At 43.8% G+C, this 12,830-nt stretch overlaps 1 protein-coding gene across 4 annotated transcripts in view; it reads left to right on the forward strand.

Annotated features, from left to right (window-relative positions):
• Kitlg (KIT ligand) overlaps positions 1 to 12,830 on the forward strand; it is an 85,084-nt gene that overhangs the window by 35,118 nt on the left and 37,136 nt on the right. For all 4 annotated transcript variants that reach the window (XM_050135501.1, XM_050135500.1, XM_050135503.1 and 1 more), the window contains exon 2: positions 2,259 to 2,372. In XM_050135501.1, the coding sequence (XP_049991458.1) occupies positions 2,259 to 2,372 (114 nt within the window). The remainder of the gene's footprint in view (positions 1 to 2,258; positions 2,373 to 12,830) is intronic.

A 12,830-nucleotide genomic window follows, 5' to 3' on the forward strand; every position in this document is an offset into this window, starting at 1 on the left:
ACGCGCAACATCATCTGCCTCCGTGTTTCCTAAGACCTACAATGTGAACATTCTTCTTGGAGAGGTCGGCAGTTACCAAGGTCCTTGGGGAGGCTTCCCAAATCTTATCAGGATAAAGGGCCTTGGAGAAATAATTTCAGGGGGAGGCACAGCTCAGCGTCAGCAATATAAAAGAAAAAAGAAAGGCATCATGAAATAAATACCTATGAAGGAAAACTGTGATATCAAGGGGAAATGTGTGTGACAAGTTTTTCCCCAAGCAGGGATCCCCAGACAGATTTGGCCTTTGCTGTGAGCTAACGGAGATGGTATAATGAGGTGTATGTCCCCCACATTGCTCGAAGTAGCCCCGAATAAACTGAGGTGGGATTTTTACTGCCAAAGCAGAAAACCCCAAGTCGTGAAAGAATAAAAGGTTTTTTGTTTGTTTTTCAAGGCAGGGTTTCTCTGTGTAGCAGTTCTAGCTGTCCTGGAACTAGCTCTTGTAGACCAGGCTGGCCTCGAACTCACAGAGATCCGCCTGCCTCTGCCTCCCAAGTGCTGGGTTTAAAGGCATGCGCCACCACCGCCCAGCTAAGGATAAGGGGTTTTAATTCCATCTGTAAGCCGCTGTATCCACCAAAGTGGTTGTTACAGTGATAGTTTTTAGCCAGTGAAAGTGGTCATGGGGTCCAGTGTGTCAGGATGTAGATATTTATTTTGAGAAGATAATAATTTAGCTCCTCAAAACATGTGGCAAGCTACAGAAGAAGGAAAGAGGCTAGCTTTGTGCGCCTGGGTTATTGTACCATTTTGAAATGCCCCAGATGAACACTAGTGCATAAAAGATCTAACGTGTTTTTAAATGCTTTCACATGCTTTTGTTTATGTTATTTGTTCGTTCTGCCATGGTCATTTTTTCTTTATTGTCGTTCACAAAGTCTTTTCGGGCCTCAGCCAGGGTCACATTTCCTCTCTCCGTTTCTTCGGAGCCGCCTTTTTACTCCCTGTCTCCCTTTAAGATCAAGGGATGAATTGCTCTCTTCTCTGTGTTCCTAAGACATTTATCGGGGATTGGCGGTGTTATTTATTTACCTGCTTCTGCGTTTCAAGGACATCTTCATCATCTTTGCTTTCCTGGTGATGCTGCAGTCACTGCCTCCTCCCAACACTTGTTCAATAAATAATTACTGGATTAGAGAATTAGAATAGGTTTTCATCTTGGCCATGGATTCATCCGGCAAACACATAGTGGAGGGATTTTTTGTATGCAAAGCACTGGCGTATGTGTTTTGTAGATGTTTGGGGGGGGGGGAAGCGCAAATCAGATGCTTAAGTTCTGAAAATCCTGTGATCGACTGTAAGAAAGAAAAACAAGTCGTGAATAAAAATAACCAATCCATGGTGGAAGGTGCTATTTTCTTAGAGGGGTGTGTGTGTCTGTGAAAGAGAGGATTTGAAGGAGGGAGACAGAGGGGAGGGAAAGAGAGACAGAGGAGGGAGAAAGAGGAAGAGAGGGACAGAGAAAGAGAGGAGGGAGAGGGAGGGATGAGGAGAGGGAGGGAAGGACAGAGAGAGAGAGAGAGAGAGAGAGAGAGAGAGAGAGAGAGAGAGAGAGAGAGAGAGAGATTCCCATCAGAGTTCAGAAACACCTAAGTATTGGCTAAGGCAGTGCTTTCCCTATAAAGTGGCCACCAAATTGACTCCGCACAGTGATTCTCTCGCTGTCTGAGAACTGAGGTTAAATTCTGCCTTGGATCTACAGACACACAGCTCAGCCTCCCGTGGCAGGGTGTGCTGATGCAGAGGTCTAAACGAAAGTTGCTCGCAAGGTTGTGTTCCTGCTTGCCAAACTGTCTGCATTTAAAAGGAAAGTGGTTCCCTTCAGCCCTAGGGTATGAATTTTATGCATTCCTCCTTTTTCCCTGTGGTCCCCCCAAGTGATAATTCCTCCACGTGTTGCTACAAGTTCCTCACTAATTGCTATTAGGAAACTGGCTGTGGAGAGCTTACAACAGAAATTAACAGTAAAGCCATTGAAAGGATAATTCAGTCAGGATTGTATCCAGGAATATTTTGTTGTTGTTGTTGCTCTTTTTCTTTGAAGTTTGGTGAGAGCAGCTTGAAGGCTTAGCATTTAATTATATTTATGCCATCCGGTTTTGAGAAACGCGCTGGTCTATTTGCATTTGCCACATATGCTATACGGGGGTTACTGGTTTGCATAATCATGCGTGTTTTACCGATGGGCTCCAAGAAATGTTTCTGTTTTTGTTTAGACTTGGATTATCACTTGCATTTATCTTCAACTGCTCCTACTTAATCCTCTCGTCAAAACTAAGGAGATCTGCGGGAATCCCGTGACTGATAATGTAAAAGACATCACAAAATTGGTAAGTAAGGAATGATTTGGGCAGCTACGACTCCTCCCTATGCTTGCTGACCACAGATATAGGGCACTCCTACCCTAAGCCCATAGCTCTCTAAAGCAAGGACTGTGCTGACCATAGATTTAGGGCACGCTTGCCTTGTGCATATAGTTTCCTAAAACAAGGACTGGTTGAATCTGAAGGGCTTCCACAGAACAGATAGGAGATGTATAGGTCTTAGGATTTGTCTGTGAAACTGGCCCATTGAATATATGACTTGGAATTATGACGTTGAATATATGATATTGAATATATGACTTTGAATTATGACGTTGAATATATGATATTGAATATAATGACATTAGTTCTCTGCTGGTCTTGTCCTCTCTGAAAGACAGAGACTGGCTTTTCCCTGTTATCTGCTGAGTGGCTTTCTCTGTGTGGCGATGTCTGCTACATGCTTCCTGCTCTCCGAGGAAGCTTAGCCACAGGCCACCTATGACGACCATGTTCCCCTGGCAGCACAAAGATTGCCGTGTGTGTCAAGAGGTTTGATCCCAATGAACATAGCAAGAGGTACTTCTCCCGCCCCCTAGAAGCCTCTCACCCCCATGCTTGTCACTCTGGAAGCCTTCCCTCAGCAAAAGCCATTCTGAACACAACTGGCTTGGCCCCAGCGAGCTTCCTGCTTTGTTTCTCTGGATGCTTCTTTCAAGACTCAAGACAGAGAGCCAAACACAATGGAAATGCACTGTGTGGCACTCTCGTGACCTAGGAAAGATAGTTTGTACTTGAACTTGGAGTACTGATGATGATTTCAATATCATCAAAATTTGAGCTAGACATGATGACATACACAAAGACATGATGCTAGCAGCTGAGACAGGAGTATCCTAAGGCGGAGGACAGCTGAGTTCTATATGATGACATAAAAGAAAGAAAAGTAATTTGAGTGAAAATTCCTTCATTATGTATCTCTTGGTTATTAGAAAATTGACTATAGAGAACATAGGTGATACGAAAGAGAAAGAAATAAAAGTTGTTATATGGAGAAAAGGAATAAAATATACTTCTTGGTATTAGTAGATGAATCAGAGGAAGTTCCATCTTTAGATATTCATTACTGGCTTATGAGTTGATTGTGTGTGTGTGTGTGTGTGTGTGTGTGTGTGTGTGGTGTTCATAACAGAACTTGAAAATAGAAGTTAAATTCTGTTGTTAGGGTTTAGCTAACTTAGCCTCAGTGAAGAATTAGAAGCACACACACACACACACACGATTTATGCAGATTCCTTGGCATGCCAGCACATTCCAGATTTAAAAGCATTCTTGCCCAGTGTGCACAAGGCCCTGAGTCTGTTCCCTAGCACTGAGTGTCATAAAATATGACAGCGTATGCACACGTCACCAGAAGGCCTGGTGAGCAAAGTGATACAGTTAGTGGCTCTCCAGCTTGGCGCTGAGGACCACATATATGAGGGTAGGGGGGAAGGAGTTTTGGAAACATAGATCATGGTCCCTTTCTTCAAGTTTTGTGTTAACTGATGACCCAAGAAATAATATTAAGACGGCGATGTGTGTTTATATTCTAAAGTTGGGTGTATATTAACAGAAGATGTTCACTTGTTGACCCTCCCCCACCCTGGGTGTTGGAGGTGGGTGGTGGGGTGGAGTAATATGATATTAAGACCTTGTGTGTGCTAAGTAAGTGCTTTATTGTTGAGTTACATGCATTCACCAGTGAAAAATGCAAGTGTTTGGGAGATTTGTTATTTCCTTGTGTGTGTGTGTGTGTGTGTGTGTGTGTGTGTGTGTTTCGTTTTGTTTCATTTCTTGAATTTGAATTTGCCTGTGTGCACCAGTCTGGCCTCATGAAACTTCTGGCCTTCTAAATCCATGATGGGGTGATAGATACTCGGCACCACACGGGAGTCTCTTTCCTAGTTTTCTTTTCCGTTGTTACGAATAATGGAAGCAGTTTGAGAGAGGGATTATTTGGCTCATGATTCCAAGTTAATAGTCCATCGCTGAAGGGAAATCAAGGAGGCAGGAACTTGAAGCACCTGATTATATCATACACACACAGTCAGGAGAGAGCCCTGAATTAATGCACAGACGCTCGTGCTCACTTGGCTCGCTTTCTCCATCCTAATACAGTGGGCGGTTCAGGCCCAGGGAATGGTGCCACCCATAGTGAATAGGTCTTTCCACTCTAGTCAGAGCAACCCAGATAATCCCCCACAGATAGGCTCATAAGCCACCTCATGTAGATAGTCCCTCACTGGGACTTCCTTCTCAGGCAACTCCAGATTGCCTCAAGTTGACCATTGAAACCAACCCTCGCACTCACCATCGTCCGGTGTTGTTGAGTGAATGGGGAAGTCGCAGGCTGCACTTCCATGCAGATCGTCTATGCTTGTGGTGCTTATGAGACACTGGGCCCTGCTCCAAGGAGCTGATTCAGTGAGCCCGGGCAAGGGTCCAGGCACCTACATTTTTCATGAAGTTCTGTAAGGAGGTTTTAGAACAGTTTGCTTTAGATGGCCTCTTCTGTCAAAAGTTTAGAGACAAAGTGTTTAAGATGTAACTCGGGACTAGAGACGTTCCATGTGTGAAGCCCTAGGCTCAGCATGGAGTGCCACAAAAGTAAGGATAATAGTAATTTTAAACGGGTCAAGAGGTCATTATCTTTGCTGTAATTCAGTCCCAATTCTAGTCCCCAAGTGATGCTTTACCATACAGATTTTAAGAATATCAGTTAGTACAAAGCTCCAATGTATGCTTTGAAGTAGGTCACTGAAAAGTAACCTCCTGGAACTGCTACTATATTGGGGAACACTGAGAGTGAGCTTGGGGAGTTGCAGATTTCAAGTAGGCAGTCCCAAGCTGGATTGATGCTCAGAGGTCAATAGTACTGGCCGCTCTTCCAGAAGACGTGGGTTCTGTGACTCCAGTTCTAGGGGATCCGATGCCCATCTCTGACCTCCTTGACACCAAGCACACACACGGTGCACAGGTGTGCATGCAGACACACAAAGTACCCATACGTGCTGACTGAACATGCAATTAATGCAATGCTTAAGAGAAATACTTGCAAAGTGTTGACAGGACATAACTTAATAAGAACGAGTTCTTGTAAATGTCAAAGTGGTATTTGCGAGTGCCGCAGGTGGGGACTACAAACACCTTCCAAGACTCTCTCTTCCTCTCTTTATCCCCGGAGTATTTATTACCTTTTAATAATAAGTTGATACACTGAGAAATACTACAAAGGTAGTAAGAAACTGAGAAAGAAGAAAGGCTTGGAAAGGGGGTGTTTGTTAATATTGACAGTAAAATATAATTTCTCACTCCAAACACACATGTTAAAATCACTGAACAAGAAAAGAGAAAGGCTTTCTGCCTTCCAGCATTTGGCTTGGGAAAAACATCTAATAGTTCCTCTGTTGAAATCAATATGTTTTCTAGGGCGTTTTATATTAAGACATTTGAAAATAAGTCAAGTTAGGAATAACAGGGCTCCGAAGGCCACTGGCTACTGAATAAAGACCTATAGAATTCACAGCCTGTGTTTGATGGAGAGGGAAAGGAAACTGTATAAAAACCACCCTGAGCACAGAGAATTATTGAAGGAGTTTGATAGATCTGCTCTCTGAATCACAATGTGAGCCAGCAAGTTGGCGCAGCAGGTAAAAGGCACTTCTTGGCAAGCCAGCCAACCCAGGTTCTATCCCTGGGAGCCAATATGAGAGAAGGAGAGAATGGATGTCCATAAGTTGCCTTTAGACCTACACACACACACACACACACACACACACTCATGTGACTGCGCACGCGCGCACACACACACACACACATATATATATATATATATATATACACACACACACACAACACTAACTGTAATCAATTTTTTTTAAAGTTCACAGCATAGTATAACCATCTGTGTACATTAATTACAAAATAATCAATTTTGGCAGATCTGAGTTTACATCCTCGCTCTTTTACATTAGATAAGGAATTACCTTTCTAAATCTCAGTCTCTACTTCTCAATTTTGTGGCATATATTAAGTAAGGTGGTTTTTGTTTGTTTTATTTTAACCAGTTGGTATCACATAGATTCTCTCGACCTCAGTGTTCTTGCCTCTTCCAATAAGTTAATCATGCTTAATCTTATCAAATGATCGTGAGGACTGAGATAGAAGAGTGTCTGGGCAAGCGTCTTCGGATGCTCAGCCATTTATGGCAGTGGTAGTGTGCCGGATGTAGAAGGGAATGTGGAGATGATCCAAGGAAGCTATAAACAAAAAAAGGAAACGAGGGTGCCAGAGAAGGGAAGCCTAGCTCTGGGGCCCCTTACCCCTTCTGTGCCTTCAGGAGCAGGAACTGTCAGGGATTCCTAGAGGCACCAAGCCCTGAGACTTTTGTTTAGTGATCTGTGCTTCCAGATAAAGCTCGGCCTGACTCAGGAGAGCTTTTGAGAGCCTGATAGGAAGCCTGGGCTGTAACCAAAATTGGTAGGCTAGAGCAGAGCAGCCCTGCCAGTCTCTGGGGAGGCTCTGTGGCCCTGGTGCAGAAGTGCTGAGTTGCTGCTTGTGGATGTGGGCCGAAGGCTTCCTAGGCTACAAAGTTGGATGGAGGGTGAAAGTATATGATGATTCCATGATTCACCAGAGGCTGCAGAGCTGCTTTAGCCACAGTGCCTACGTAGGTTTGTCTCTGTTTTGTGTGTGTGTGTGTGTGTGTGTGTTTGGAAAGTTACGTGTTTCCTATGCTAATCTAGCAGTCTCATTCGTCCTGACAAGAGTGACTGCTGAGATTATGGGGGCAGAAGATTGCAGAATCCCTCTTAACAAATGGTAGGGTCCTACATGCTGGTGGAAGCTGGGTAGTTTGAATGCCATTCAACACCTGGTCATCTGCTCATAGGCAAATTCCTGGACCCTTCTAGGATTCCCTTTTCTGGATGTTGAAATGAGAAACATGGTCATGATTGAGAATCCTTCATCTTTGAAGCTCTAAATTGTGCCTTCCTATTCTTTTTCGTCCACTTCAGAGGGGGCTGTGTAGATAGCTTTCCTCACTTTTCAGAGAAGTCTGGGACCCCAAGAAGCTCAGTATGATTAGAGAATTTTTTTTATTTATTAAAGATTTCTGTCTCTTTCCCACCGCCGCCTCCCATTTCCTCCCCCCTCCCCCAATCAAGTCCCCCTCCCTCGTCAGCCCAAAGAGCAATCAGGGTTCCCTGCCCTGTGGGAAATCCAAGGACCACCCACCTCCATCCAGGTCTAGTAAGGTGAGCATACAAACTGCCTAGGCTCCCACAAAGCCAGTACGTGCAGTAGGATCAAAACCCCGTGCCATTGTTCTTGAGGTCTCAGTAGTCCTCATTGTCCGCTATGTTCAGCGAGTCAGGTTTTATCCCAGGCTTTTTCAGATCCAGGCCAGCTCTCAACTTCCTTAGCGATCAGGGAAATGCAAATCAAGACAACTTTAAGATCCCATCTTACACCTGTCAGAATGGCTAAAATCAAAAACACCAATGATAGCCTTTGCTGGAGAGGTTGTGGAGAAAGGGGTACACTCATCCATTGCTGGTGGGAATGCAAACTTGTGCAACCACTTTGGAAAGCAGTGTGGTGGTGTCTCAGGAAATTCGGGATCAACCTACCCCTGGACCCAGCAATACCACTCTTGGGAATATACCCAAGAAAGGCCTTATCATACAACAAAAGTATATGCTCTACTATGTTCATAGCAGCATTGTTTGTAATAGCCAGAACCTGGAAACAACCTAGATGCCCTTCAATGGAAGAATGGATGAAGAAAGTATGGAATATATACATATTAGAGTACTACTCAGCAGTAAAAAACAAGGACTTCTTGAATTTTGCATGCAAATGGATAGAAATAGAAAACACTATACTGAGTGAGGTAAGCCAGACCCAAAAAGAGGAACATGGGATGTACTCACTCATATTTGGTTTCTAGCCATAAATAAAGGACATTGAGCCTATAATTCGTGATCCTAGAGAAGCTAAATAAGAAGGAGAACCCAAAGAAAAACATATAGGCATCCTCCGGAATATTAACCTTCATCAGGCGATGAAAGGAGACAGAGACAGAGACCCACATTGGAGCACCGGACTGAAACCTCAAGGTCCAAATCAGGAGAAGGAGAGAGAGCACGAGCAAGGAACTCAGGACCGCGAGGGGTGCACCCACACACTGAGACAATGATTAGAGAATTTGGCAACCCTTCTAAACTTTAAATTATTCTATGCCGCGGTGAGGTATCATCATTAGCTTGTACTGCCTAGACTAAATCAATCTTGCCCAGACTAAGGGCAAGAAGAAGAAGAAGAGTCTTTGCAGGCTAACCCTGGCACATTCGTCGTGGTGGGAAGAATGTGAGCCCATACTGTTTCTGTGTGCCCTTTGTACTCTGCCAGCTCTGTCCTTACAGTAAGTGAGAATTGCCCAGTGCCCATAGGCCTAAAGTATGTTTGTTTGCTCGGGTGAGATTCCCTTGCCCCATGAGAGCATGATTTATAGCTTTACATTTTTTTTTTTTAATTTCTTCTTGGATGTTTTGTACTGCCTCTATGGTCCCCATGGCTTTTATTTGAAATCCTTCTGGCATGTTTACTTAGCATAATAGGTTCATCTATTTACAGAACGTTTTGCTCTGTTTCTGAAAAATGTTGCAGGGCCTGTTTTAAATGGCAAGCACACACCTACCTAAGGAAAGAGTTGAGTATCTGGGGAAAGGATGGACTTGAAGAATTCTATGGATTGTTAGGATGCAGTGTTGAATGTCACTGCTCGTGTAGGAAGGCATCCAAATATTGAAATAGTTCAAGGAGATCTTTCCCATCTGTTGTCCTGACTCTTCATTTGTGGTACTTTTCCCTTCCTTTGGGGGAACTTAGTTAAATGTAAACTTTTAATTCTTTTTTAACTGTTCTGTTTAATCTTTACATATCTTCTAAATTGTGATTTGTTTTTCTCAAAAGTTTTTTGTGTGGTAGATTGATATTCATAATTGATAAATCTTTTCCAATAGCCTGAGGTAAATGTTTTAGCTGTCCTCTGTGAATTGCCAGGGTAAGACAATGAATTCTGTTTTCTGTACCACCTTTTCTCATGGAACCTATCAATCACATTTAGAAGCTCAGTTACTATAACAACTGAAATCATCATAAGGTTTCTGTATCTTATTCTGTTTCTGTTGCTAAGAGCATAGTATCTCAGACTTGGTAAGCTATGGAGACTTAATTTGGCTCACAGTTCTGGTTAAGTCAAGGATGGTATCTGGTGGTCTGTGTAGCAGAGTCCTAAGACAGGGCAGTGCACCATAAAGTGATACAGAAGGCAAAGATAAGACCCAGTCAAACCGGCTTTTAGGGCAGGCAAACTCTTGCGGTAGCCCATTAATCTGTACATTATATTAAGAGAACAAACCACATTCCTAAGGACAGAATCCTAGCTCCCTCTTCAAAGCCTCACACATTCCCACCACCTTTCAAAATTAAATTTCAGCAAGAAGAACTGCTGAGTTAGTTTAGTGAGCAAAGATATTTGCCTGAGGGTCCCAAGTTGAATCCCAGGGACTTTCACAAAAAAGCAGAGAGAACTTGCTCCCACAAGTTGTCTTCTGATGTCCACAGATGCACACGCGTGTGTGGAGGTGGAGGTTTGAGGGGAGTATGAATCAGTGTAAAAATGATAAAAAAAATAATTCCATCATTAATTTTGCAGGAGCAAACTATATTCAAACCATGGCATTGTGAGATAGATTTTTAAAAAAATGAGCTTAGGCTAGGTTGTAGCTCAGTGAGTAGAATTATTGACCAACATGGATAAGGCCTTGAATTTGATTCTTAGTACCATATGCACAGAAAAAAAATTAATGTGTTCTTTGAAAGGAAACAAAGTTATCAGCTTTCATTGAAGTGTTCTGAACTAATGAGAGATGGCATAGGAAGTTTTCTGAAGTCATTGTTTCAGTTTTTAAAATGGCAATGGAAATCACCCAGATACCCGGACCGGCGGTGGTGGCAGACACCCTTTAATACCAGCACTCAGGAGGCAGAGGCAGGTGAATCCCTGTGACTTCGAAGCCAGCCTGGTCTACAAGAGCTAGTTCCAGGACAGCCAAGATTGTTACACAAGGAAAAAAGAAATCACCCACATCCTTAAACAATCAATGGTAGCTAATCTAGTTAATTAGATTTTTAGGCGTTACTCATAGGGAAAAAAATGTCCAAAGACACTAAGTATTTTCCTGGAGTATACTGGAAACTAAAAGCCACGTTAGAGAAAGCTGGCCAAGACCCAACTGACATGGATGCTGGGAGCCTTCTCTGCTCTGCCATGATTTTTAAATGACTGCTCCTAAAGAGACCAAAGATCACGACCTTCTTTCGTCGTAAAAGCTTAGAAAAGGAAAACATTTCACAGATGGTGCCAAGGAAACCATGAGTCACCACTGTGGACTTGAGACCCTGAGACCCTGAGGGTCTCGTCACAGATGTCCAAGCTCCCGTTGATCACATGACTTTTCGGGATCCGAATGACATTTGAGTCATGAGAGCCAGACATTTTAGAGCAGTGACCCGGAGATGGAGTTAAGTGTCCTGACTTTGTGTTCTCTTCTCTTGAGCCCAAATACCTGCAGGGGCTGGTGAGCAGCCAGTGCCAGCTTGCTTTGCCAAGATGTTTTCTTGGCAAAGTTTTGAGCCTTTCTGAAAACTGTTCTCCTTTGCTGGTTTTTTCCAGCGTTGCTGAGTATGGTTAATCCTCAGATATCCAAGGAAGACTACAGACGGGTCCTTGGAGTAAAGTTAGTGCTTCATGTGGTCCTTACCACCACCATCGTGTCCCTCTGGAGAACCCAGACGAGGCCCCCGCTTTTCTTTTCCTCCCTCTCTTCTTTCCACCTTTCTCTTTCTCCTTTTATCTTTCTATTTCTTGCCCTTCTGGGACATTTCATGTAGCCCAGACTGGCTTGAATTCACCTTCCCTCCATGTAATCTATATCTAACGTTGACTTTGACCTCTCGATCCTCCTGCCCTCACCTCCGGAGTGCTAGGATTACAGCTGTGCACGCCAACACCCAGCTTTAGTTCACGCTTTTCTAGAGAGTTCCGTTCTCTGTGTAAATGTGGAGCACTTGCGGCACTGGCCTGTGACTCTGCTCGTCTCTGACCCCTCCATCCTCCCATCCGTTCTCCTAGGCCCTTGATCCTGAATTGACTGCCTTTTTCCTTCCCTGCTTGCCAGAAGGTTAAACCAGACTTAATCTTAGTAATTAGCCATTTAATCCTCTTTCACAGGGTAGAAAGTCCTCGGAGATAATGGAGATAGTGAGACGTGCCCAAGGCCACTGTTCCCCTTGGGTGGTGCTGCCTCCCACAGGAATCTGTGTGCCCAGCGTTCAGATGTCCCTCCAATGTGTCCCTAATTCCATGTGTCTTTTCTATCTCGTCTCTCAAGCGTACCTCAAGCTCTCCATTCCTTCCCTTACATATGATGCTTTTGTATTCAGCAGGCCTCCACTTGTCTCGCTCTTTTATACACCGTGTCCAAGCCCTCCCTTCTCTTCCTCCCTCCATCCTTCCTTTCCTGCACTTCCTTTCTTCTACTGCGGATTTTAGAGACAGGGTTGCTGTGTACCCTACAGGACTTTATACTTTCTATGTATCTCGAGGGTCTCGAACTCATGACTGTCCCTCTGTTTCAGCTTCCAGAGGGCTGAGAATCAAGGCATCCATCACATGCCCAGCTAGCTCTTAGTATGAGTTGTTTAATCCTCATAAGTCCTTTAGCCACAGTCTAGTTTAATTTTCACTTGTGCATATGAAAATGAAAGCTGAAGCCGTTCGAGTCACTTCCCAGACCTGAGTTAGCAGGTGGCGGGCCAGCATCCAACGTAAACGGCTGTCTTCAGAACCTGTGCCGTTGGCCCCAACTTCAAGTTCCGCTCCTTTAAGCAAGCATCTGTCTGTCAGGTCCAAAACTCTCTCGTCTCTATAAAACTTTCCCCAGCGATCAATAAACATATCAGAGATGTAGAATTTATATCTCCAGGTGATTCGTGTTTTCTCAGTCCTATTCAACATACTGCAGATGCAGAGAAGTATTGTGATGATTTATGAAGTGATACAATACATTATAAACATCTACAGCTCAGTTTTTCAAATTCTCTTCCAAAGGTAATAGGGGAAGCCAGGCTCTATCAAGAGCCAACACCGTGGCTTGGTGTGCAGATACCAGCACAGCCAGTCAGTGTTTCTCCCTTGCTGCAGGTCCCCCTGTTGCCTCTGACCTCGGAGGTGCCACTTAACCCCATACTTAACTTTCGTACCCCCATACTTCCCTCCTCATCCTCATTTGTGAAGTCAGCTTGATAAGGCATGTCTCATGGTGACTGTATGGAAACCTACTATGAATTGTAAAACCACATTCAAATACACTC

This window comes from Alexandromys fortis, unplaced genomic scaffold, assembly GCF_014885135.2.
Source record: "Alexandromys fortis isolate MF-2015 unplaced genomic scaffold, M_Fortis_MF-2015_v1.1 scaffold_24, whole genome shotgun sequence".
Classification (NCBI taxonomy): Eukaryota; Metazoa; Chordata; class Mammalia; order Rodentia; family Cricetidae; genus Alexandromys; species Alexandromys fortis.